At 54.1% G+C, this 9,910-nt stretch overlaps 1 protein-coding gene across 7 annotated transcripts in view; it reads left to right on the forward strand.

The window, feature by feature from the left end:
- Positions 1–9,807, forward strand: part of FAM219A (family with sequence similarity 219 member A) — a 64,964-nt gene extending 55,157 nt beyond the window's left edge. For 2 of the 7 annotated variants that reach the window (XM_047754679.1, XM_047754676.1), the window contains exons 2-6: positions 1,694–1,796; positions 5,285–5,387; positions 5,649–5,729; positions 6,375–6,429; positions 6,898–9,807. In XM_047754679.1, coding sequence (XP_047610635.1) covers positions 1,694–1,796; positions 5,285–5,387; positions 5,649–5,729; positions 6,375–6,429; positions 6,898–7,053 — 498 coding nt within the window. In that variant the 3' untranslated portion in view covers positions 7,054–9,807. Of the gene's footprint in view, positions 1–1,693; positions 1,797–5,284; positions 5,388–5,648; positions 5,730–6,374; positions 6,430–6,894 lie in introns of all 7 variants that reach the window. The other 5 variants (XM_047754682.1, XM_047754680.1, XM_047754681.1 and 2 more) reach the window with 3 other exon arrangements.
- The last annotated feature ends 103 nt before the right edge of the window (positions 9,808–9,910 follow it).

Below are 9,910 nucleotides of genomic sequence, written 5' to 3' on the forward strand. Positions count from 1 at the left end.
AGTTGCCTGGGGTGGAGGCACTGCAGCCCCCAGCCTGTTCTACCCTCCTGTCCCATCCCCCTCAATGACAGCTAAGCATGGCATCAGAGAAGAGGGCACAGGCCAGGGTTCTGCCCTCAGGAACTCACAAAACACTGTGGCAGCACAGCCCTCCCAGGGCCTTGTACTCTGGATGGCCTAAAGAAACAGACAAGGCCAAGATTTCCCTCTCAACATTCTAGACTCTTCCCTTTCCCCTTAGCAACAAGCATGTTTTCATCCCCCTGCTTCTTCTTCTTTTTTTTTTTTTCTCTTTTTGTCTTTTTAAAGCCACACCTGCAGCATATGGAAGTTCCCAAGCTAGGGGTCTAATCAGAGCTATAGCTGCTGGCCTACACCACAGCCACAGCAACACAGGATCAGAGCCACATCTGTGACCTACACCACAGCTCATGGCAACACCGGATCCTTAACCCACTGAGCGAGGCCAGGGATCAAACCCACATCCTCATGGATACTAGTGGGGTTCGTTAACCACTGAGCCAGGACAGGAACTCCCACCCTTCTTCATTCTAAAAGGAACAGAGCCACTGTAATGACAATATATCCTTCCCTTGCTGAGTCACCAGAAGCCACCCAGAGCCCTGGGCCTAGCACTGTGGGCCAGTCCTAGAGCATTCCAGCTGCCTGCCTGTCTGCTCTCCACATCCTCAGAGGAAGAACAGGCACAGCCTGGATCCTCTCTGCAATCCTCAGACCTCAGGCTCACTTCTCTGTGGTCCTAGGCAGATGGCGAGGGTGGCAGCACCCCTATCAATGGTTGGGCATCAGTTTTTTGGGGAGAATGTGAGTGACTCCAGCCCCTTCCAACTGATTGTGGCAGGGTGCCAAGGCCCTGGATTTTTGTGGCAGAGATGTGGTGTGTTTGGGAGGGAGGGTGAGGCTAGCGTAGGATTCTGGCCAGCATAGCACCCATCCCAAAGGGAAGAAGTCAGTGAGGAGGGCAGGGAGGGAGACCGAAATAGTCCCAGACCCAGGGCAGCACACAGAACGTGTGCTTTCTACCTTTTCCTGGTCATCTATAATGTCAAGCCCTGTCTGGGCAACACAGGACTAACTGGCCACTGGCTGATTTGTCACTATTTGTCTTCTAACCTGCCAGTCCCAGCCACCCATTCAGGTTCTCCCAGGAGGCACTCTTTAGGATTCATGTATGAAATGGAGCAGTCTTCCTTAGAACTGCAGTGGCTGCAGCCTGCAAGTCTCACCTGTCTTGGCCAGTCAGTGCTATGGGTCCTGCGAAGGGACCATCCAGCACTAGGGGAAGCAGAGGGACAGGGTCTGTCTCAGGAGCACCTACTCTGACCGTAATCCAGACCGAAACCCACAGGAGCCTAGAAAGACCTTTCCAAACAAGTACACAGGAAGGGCCCTGAGGAGCAGGGCAACGAGCATGGGAGGTGGGAGAAGGTGATGCTTTGGGTTTAAGGAATCATGGTTGGCTTTCTGGGGGAGGTGGGTCACAAAGATTTAAAGATGGACACCCAGGTGGATGTTAAGCGGGGCCGTGATCCTTGGCTCTTCTACCAGCTCAAGGTCTTCCTCCCTGAACACCCTGCCTGTTGCCAGGGACAAATGGCTCCAGAGGACAGGTGAGAGCAGCCCCTGTGTCCACTTCCTAACAGCTCCCTGTCTCTCTGCTTCCTCTGCCCAGGACCCAGCCGCCGCCTCCATCTCAGACGGAGACTGTGACGCCCGGGGGGAGGGTGAGTCAGTAGCCATGAATTACAAACCATCCCCGCTCCAAGTAAAGCTGGGTGAGTGTGTCCGGGGGCTGAGGGAGATATGGGGAGTGGACAGACAAGGTGCTCTGGGCTGGGCTGTGGAAATGAGGTGCCACAAATAAACCAGCTCGGGCTAGATGAGTCCAAGACTCCAGCCAGCAAGTCATTGGCACCGCCAGGCACCTTATCTCCTGCAAGGCAAAGAGGGAAGTTTATAGTTCTCTAGGGGGACCCCAAACTCCAGAGGCACCTCTGAGGCCAAGAAGGCTCCAGGTATAAAAGCATGGAACCCCAGAGGGTTGGAATTCCCTTCAAACACTGGACCAGGCTGAGAGGAAGCCACCTCAGAGGTGGGGTGACAGTTGCCATGTCTGAGGGGTAGAAAGGAATGAGGCTCACCAAGCCTAGAAGCTGAGCCCCCCTCCTCATTTTCACATCAGCCCACCTGGAGATCACTGGCCCCTGTTTGGGAGAACTTTCCCTTAGTTTCTTCATAAACCCAAATCTCTCCTTGTCTTTCCAGGGTCACCTTTCCCTCAGGGTTTTATCTTACGTCCACGCCAAAGTCAGTGGATGCTGCAGCCGGTTCCTCTGAAGTCACGTGGCTCCCAGCCATTGCCCAGAGCTCCTGGAGCTCCTCTCACCCTCCACCAAACACAGGCCCGCTCCCTTCAGGGACCAAAGTTTCACTAGCCTGAGGCTGTTGTATATAACAGACTTTTAATACAAAATTTGCTTTCATGAAGAGACATTATAACAGTGCATCCAATGAAATACAGGCCGTCACTATCCTTCAAAACTTCTGCCCAGGTTTCTCCTCAAGCTCTAGCTGCCCATCAAATACTGGGCCCCTCCTTAGTTCTAAAACCGCTTTTCCCATCTGTTCTAAAGCCTTTCCCTCTGCAGCTGCCAGGACTCCTTTCACAGAGTCCTGTTATATTACTCAGCTTTCTTTTTTTTTTTTAAACCTTGCTTTTCCCCTTTCATACCACAGCCAGGGAGCCTCCAGGCTGTTTTTCTAAACAAGAGAGCAGTTCTCTCAGTGGAATTTGTTCTCTTCCTAGGACACCAGACTCAGATGGCAGGCAGTTTTATTTGCTGATTATTGTTCAATTTAACAATACAAGTATTTTAACAAGTAATAACCTCTCCCTTACTCTCCATCATATTCTCCTCCCCAGAGATAATCATTCCAAGCATTTTTAGTTTTTCTGGTTTTGTTTTGTATTTTAACACAAGTAGTATCATACTGTACACATTTTCTGAAACTTTTTTCATTCTTGTTTTTGCAGTCCACGTGAGCCTCTTCCAATATCAGTATATAGAGAATGACTTCATTCTTTTAAATTTTTTTTAAGTTCTTGGCTTTTTTTTTTTTTTTTTTTTAGAGCCACACTCGGGGCATATGGAAGTTCCCAGGCTAGGGGCTGAAGCAGAGCTGAAGGGGCCAGCCTATGCCATAGCCACAGCAACACCAGATCCTAGCTGCGTCTGCAACCTACACCACAGCTCACAGCAACGGATCCTTAACCCACAGAGCAAGGCCAAGGATCGAACCTTCGTCCTCATGGATGCTAGTCAGATTCCTTTCCACTGGGCTACTTCAGGAACTCCCGACTTCATTCTTTTAAATGGTTGCATAGTAGTCCTAGTTTAGTTTTGCCAGTTTATTGTTAGCATTTTTTCACTTTTTCAAACAATTCCAATGTCCTCTTTGTTTTTTTTTTTTTTTTTTGGTCTTTTTGCTATTTCTTGGTCTTGGGCCGCTCCCTCGGCATATGGAGATTCCCAGGCTAGGGGTCCAATCGGAGCTGTAGCCACCGGCCTACACCAGAGCCACAGCAACGCGATCCGAGCCTCGTCTGCAACCTACACCACAGCTCACGGCAACGCCGGATCGTTAACCCACTGAGCAAGGGCAGGGATCGAACCCGCAACCTCATGGTTCCTAGTCGGATTCGTTAACCACTGCGCCACGACGGGAACTCCCCAATGTCCTTTTAAGATAACAAATTTTTCTTGTCAATGACATTACCACCAAAATTCCTCCTGAAAATTCACCATGTGTCCCAGTTGTGCTAAGAAAAATTCCCACCAGGAACTTTAAAAGCAAATTACACCCCCTAGAGGCTTGGGGTGGTAATGGCAGCTGCTGCCCACTGGAAAGTGTCTGAGGGAGTCAGATGAGCAGTGGCAAAGAAAGAGGGCCAGAGACTGGGAGATGAGAGACACAGGGACATGGACGTCGGGGAAATTCCAGAGTCACTGTTGATGGAAAGGCCTGTGCTGTCCTTCCTCTCGAGCTTGGAGTTTTATGAGCACTTTCCCCAGCGATCCTTTTTCCTGCCTCAGGGCTTTATTTGAGCTATGGAGGAATGGGTAGACAGCTTCCTCCAGGGCACAGGCAGCTACCAGCTACTGGTAAAAGTGCCACACACCAGGCAGTGGGTCACTGGGTGGACAGCTCCGTGAATCTGGCAGGCTCTGGAGCCTTAGAGCATTCAGAGGCTGGCAGAGGAGGAGGAGGAGGAGCCTAGGCAGAGGGGCTTCCCCAGTCTCCTGCCCCTTCCCTGCCATCCCCATTCTGCCCCTCCCACCCACAGCCTTCAGTGGCTTCTTTTCCTTCCGCATTAATCCCACACTCCTCTGTCTGGTGTTCAAGGCCTCCACGCTCTGAGTCTGTAATCAGAGGGAACCCCCAGCCCCTTAGCACAGACCCTAAGACATGACTGGTGACACAGATGTTTGCTGAATAACTAAATGACTAAATAAATGTATCCTACTTTTCCAGCCTGACCTCCCTCCATCTTCACCCCACCATCCCATCCAGACCCACACTTGTTACACTCACATTGTCACATCTTCTTCTTCTTATTTTTTTTCTTTTTACAGCCACACTTGTGGCATATAGAAGTTCCCAGGCCAGGGGCTGAATCAGAGCTGCAGCTGTGGCCTATGCCACAGCCACAGCAACGCCAGGTCTCAGCTGCATCTTCGACCTACACCATAGCTTGTGGCAACACTGGATCCTTAACTCACTAAGTGAGGCCAGGAATCAAACCTATATCCTCATAGTGACAACATCAGGTCCTTAACCCACTGAGCCACAATAGGAATTGCTACAGTCAATTCTAAGTCCATTTTTGTATACGCTACCCCTCCTTTCTAGAATGTTCTCCTCTCTCCAGCTCAAGGTGTCACCTGCAGGAAGCCCTGACTGGCCCATCCTTCTGCTCACTCTCTCCCTCCTTTCTCTGGCATCATGCACACACCAGCTGCCCTACTTGGGTGTTCAGCTCCTGGAAGACAGGGGTCAGCCTCCTCCTGCTGCCCCTCACTGTCTGCCTCAGGTTGTGCAGGGCCAGGTTGGACCCGGAGCAGCAAGGCCTGGAGTTGGACCCTGACCTCAGTTCTTAGAGAAGCAAGGGGTATCACCATGGAGGCCCAGCCCAGGCTGCCCTGAGTGGTGAGGCGGTGTGGCCTCGGGGCAGGACACAGCTTCCTTCCCATGTCCCCTGCAGAGAAGCAGCGGGAGCTAGCCCGGAAGGGCTCCCTGAAGAACGGCAGCATGGGTAGCCCAGTCAACCAGCAACCCAAGAAGAACAATGTCATGGCCCGGACAAGGTAGAGCCCCGTCCGACCCTACCTGGACCCTGCCAGCCAGCCAGCACCTATCTCTGCTATATGAGCCTCCCCTCCTCCCTCCCTCTTCAGGCCCAGCTCCTCTCTGAGGAGAGTTTCACTCACAGGATCCAGGGTGGCAGGGTGTGGAGGGAAGGGGGGCAGATGGGGGTGAGGGAAGTGGTGGGGCAGGGCCCAACCTAGTTCCTTGCCAGGCTTTATGTGCTCCAGTTGCCAATCCAATCCCCCAAATTCTCCACCCAGGCTGGTCGTCCCCAATAAAGGCTACTCCTCGCTTGACCAGAGCCCAGATGAGAAGCCACTGGTAGCCCTTGACACGGACAGGTGTGTACGGGGACATTGGGGCAGCCAGGCAAGCCACAGGAGCCTGTGTGAACATACAAGTGGGCTGTACGGGTCATAACTGCCACACCTGCCACATAATACATTGTCAGAATTGGGGTGCTCCTCAGCCAGGAGCTCTCTGGGGGTGAATCCCCCCAATGAATGGAACTTTTTACCTGGTGGCAGGGGAGAGCAGAGAGAGGAGAAGGGGTGTGGGCAGTTCGCTGCTGTCCTGGGACAGCTGATCCAATGGCTGCTCCTAGAATAGACCCTGATGGACATGTGATGCTCTGCCCCTTCTGAGGGAGGTGCTCTACTGCTGGGAACATACCTGCCTAGTCCTGGACTTTGGGAAAATCCAACAAACCAGGGTGATTTGAACCTAAAAAAGGGGGGAGAGATGTGAGGGAGTAGCAACTTGATTTAGAAAGAGGATCAGGATGACAACTTATTTAGGATGGGGCTAGGGAACCTGCTTTAAAACTGCATGTGCACAGCAAGCATGATTTTTATCGAAATTGGGCTGTTTATTTGGAAGTGTGGGGGAGGAGCGGCATATTGACGGATGGGGGTGTCGGGTAAAGACAGCTTTCTGTTTTCTGCCTGGGAATTACTTCCTCTCTGTCTTCTCTCCTCCGTGGCCAGTGATGATGACTTTGACATGTCCAGATATTCCTCCTCTGGCTACTCCTCTGCTGAGGTGAGGCTCCACCCCTTCCCGCCCTGAACACACCAGAGCAGGGGCCCCCTCTGGGAGAAGGGGTGGAGCTAAATCTCACCCTCCACGGAGCCCATGTGGGCGGGGCCTGAGATAAGATCCAGCCCGAAAGAAAGGGAACCTGGCCTTTAGCTAGAATGGGGTATGAAATACCTGCGAGCCCTTGTAGGGGCAAACCTGAAATAAGGGCAGGGCTGGAATGGAGGCAAGACCTGAGGTGGGAAGTTGCCCTTAGAATGAGGTGTGGCGTGTAGCGGGGCTGGGCAGGGAGCCATGTGCCTTAAGGGAGGCCGGAGCTGAGGCTGGGCCTAAGGAGGTACAAAGCCTTGGCTTTCAGAGATACCTGGGATGGGATGGGGCTGGATGCGATGGCCTGGGGGTGTGCCCTGGCCCTGGGTGATGCCTCTGGATGGCCCAGAGCCTGACCTCCCTCCCGTTTGTCTACAGCAGATCAACCAAGATTTGAACATCCAGCTGCTGAAGGATGGCTACCGGTTAGACGAGATCCCCGACGACGAGGACCTGGACCTCATCCCCCCCAAGTCCGTGAACCCCACCTGCATGTGCTGCCAGGCCACGTCCTCCACCGCCTGCCACATTCAGTAGCGGGCGGGGCCGCTGCGGCCACCCGGGGTGGGGCCACCAGGGGCCAAGTGAGACCGGGCAGGGGCCACCCCCTCCCCAGCTCGTCCGCCTGCCCCCGGCCCCCATGCCCCCTACAGCCGCCAACCTCGTAACAGTCATTGCTTCCTCCTATGGTAGGACGTGTACCTCTGTGTGTTCATGGAGCCGGAGAAACCAAAACCAGGTCTCTCTCCACCCTGGCAGGGGGGGGAGGGGAGGGGCTGAGGAGGGGAGGGGGCTGTTTGATCAGTTACATGAAGACTTGGCCCGGGACCCTGCCCCCTCCCCAAAGATGCAGCCCGGTGGGGGAAGGGGTGACCGGACTGCAAGGAGGCCAACGGCAGTGTGTGTGTGGGGGGGAATCACAAAGCCAGGGGTGTGGCCCCACCCCAGCGAAGCCATGAGCCCCCAGCCCCAGCCATGGAAAGGGACTGGGAGGGAGAATGGCCCAGGGCAGTAGGGGCGGGGCCTAGCCTCTCAGAGCCCCACCCCGAGCCCCCCCTGCTGGCCCCTGTACCATTTGCATTTCTCCCCTCAGCTCCAGATGGGAAACCTGGCAAAGCTGCCCAGTGGGATATTGCCCTCTGGCCATGGGATCACTGCCTTCTTCCTCCTCTTCCCCCCATTCACCCCCTTCCTTGCTCTCTGGGTTGTGTGGAGGGTGAGGTGGGCCTTAGAGACAGCCAGGGTCCGGGTGGTATGACCTGTCTTTACCTGGCCCTAACGATTGCATCTATCTGTGCACCCCCACCCCCCCTTCCATGCACACTTCTGTTGTGTTCATTGGTCTCTGTCCTGGGCTGGGAGCAGGCGGTAAGGCTGGCCTCGGATACCCCATTTCCCTCTCACTCTAGCCCTAGATCCCGGAGGCTGCTTCACAGGAAGAATCTTTAAGGAAGCAAGCTTAGGAGGATAGCGTGGCTGCACGTGTATGGTGGGGACAGCTGCGCAGAATGTATGCATGCCTGGGGCTGTCAGGGTGTGTGTCTGCATCTCTGTGTTGGGCCTGTCTCTCCAGATGTCTGTGGGGTCCATGGTGGGACAGTGACTGTGTGGCCTGTTGAACAGCGTGAGAGGCTACTCAGCAGTGCTGTGGATTGAGAGTCCTGGATGGGGGTCTGGAGCCTGGGTTCTGGTCCCGCCTGTGGCACTCTCCGTTATCTCTGCCTAGCCACTTACATTCTCTGACCTTCACTTTTTGCCACTGTACAATGAGCAGCATCTGAAATTATTTTCAAGGCCCTTTCAAACCTGAAGGAATTTCTCCATAAGGATTTCCTTGGAGGCAGATAGAGAGGTCTCTGTGTGTCTTTGCGTAGTAGAGCTGGGGGCTTCCTGAGTTGCATGTCTGTGTAGAAAGGAGAGGATGAAGCTCCTCTGGAACCCTGTGTGTGTCTGAACACCTGCAGATCTATTTGGGAATGTGTGTGTCTCTGTCTGTCTGTGTCTGTGAATGTGTACATGGGTATCTGTTGTGTGTGTAACTGTATGAGGTGTCTGTGAGTCAGAAGATATGTACTGCTGCTTCTCCGCTGTTGTTGGTTGGTGGCAGGGGCGGGGGTGGTTGCCAGAAAAGCTGAGGATGAAAATCAAGAGGGAGGAGGTGACAATATAGACCCGCCTGGGCAATATAGACCTGCCCTGTGTGAAGAAAAATGGAAGCACAGATAGCCAACACCTGGTCAGGTCTGTACCCCACGAACCCCAGACCCCAGGGCCCTTCCTCCATGCTGAGCAAATCCACTACAACCTATACACTCAAATGCTGCAAGCATGCGCAGGACACACCCGCAGCCCACTCTCCAGCTACCAGTCCTGCCTGGGGAGTTGGAGGGGGAGGGGGCAGTGAGAAGAGAGAGAGTGGGGCCGCTGGCTTAGGAAGGGAAGGACCTCTCCTGGACAACACCCAGGGGCTACCAGTTCCAAAATGCTGAGGTGCAGCTCTACCCCCTCCATCCCTCTAACCCACCCCCATCTCCTTTAGTGCAGGGACCCTGATTTACATGATGGGAAGATGCCAGAGGGAGGGAAGGGTAGAGAAGGCACCCACGGAGCCCACAAGGCCCATACTGGCCCCATCTGGGCCCATCTCTCCCACCCTAGTCAGGGTACCCACTCTGTCATCTGGGCCCCAGAACCAAGCTTCCTGCTACTGCCACCACCACCCCAGGCTCCTTGACTCACCCTTCAAGAACATGGGTACCTTCTCTTTTCTGGGCAGCGTCCCCACCAAGGCTTCTCTAGACTGCTGCCTTTGCTGCCAACATGCTGTGTGACTCTGGCCCACTGCGCAACCTCTCTGGCCCTAAGGAACAAGGGAAAGGCTCCCCCACCCCCACCCCACAAGATAACACCTAGTTCTCTGGCAGGCAGGGGCTTCCGACTGAGGCAGTGTGATGGAAAGAGGCAGGAAGCTGGCAGGCAGCACCTTCGGGGTCTATGGAGAGATCGTGGTTCCCTCCTCCCCTAATTGGGAGGTTGGAGGAGAGGAATTGAGGCCTTAGCTTGCCCCCTGCCCCCTTCCCTGTGTAGATACTGCCTTAACACTCCCTCTCCCCTCAGCCCTGGCTGCCACCTAGCCGGGTTTCTCCGCGCTCACTAATTTATTTCCAGGAAGGTGTGTGGAAGACATGAGCCGTGTATAATATTTTTTTTAACATTTCCATCGCAGTATTGACCATCATCCTTGGTTGTGTATCGTGTAACACAAATAATGATATTAAAGGCATCAAACAAGCCAGCCTCAGCTCCCTACCTGGGACGTGGGCAAGGGGCAGACGGGCTGGGAAGGGCAGACAACCCACCCTCTGAATGCACATTTCACTTCCACCTCCACTCG

The sequence above is a fragment of the Phacochoerus africanus genome, chromosome 12 (assembly GCF_016906955.1).
Source record: "Phacochoerus africanus isolate WHEZ1 chromosome 12, ROS_Pafr_v1, whole genome shotgun sequence".
Lineage (NCBI taxonomy): Eukaryota > Metazoa > Chordata > Mammalia > Artiodactyla > Suidae > Phacochoerus > Phacochoerus africanus.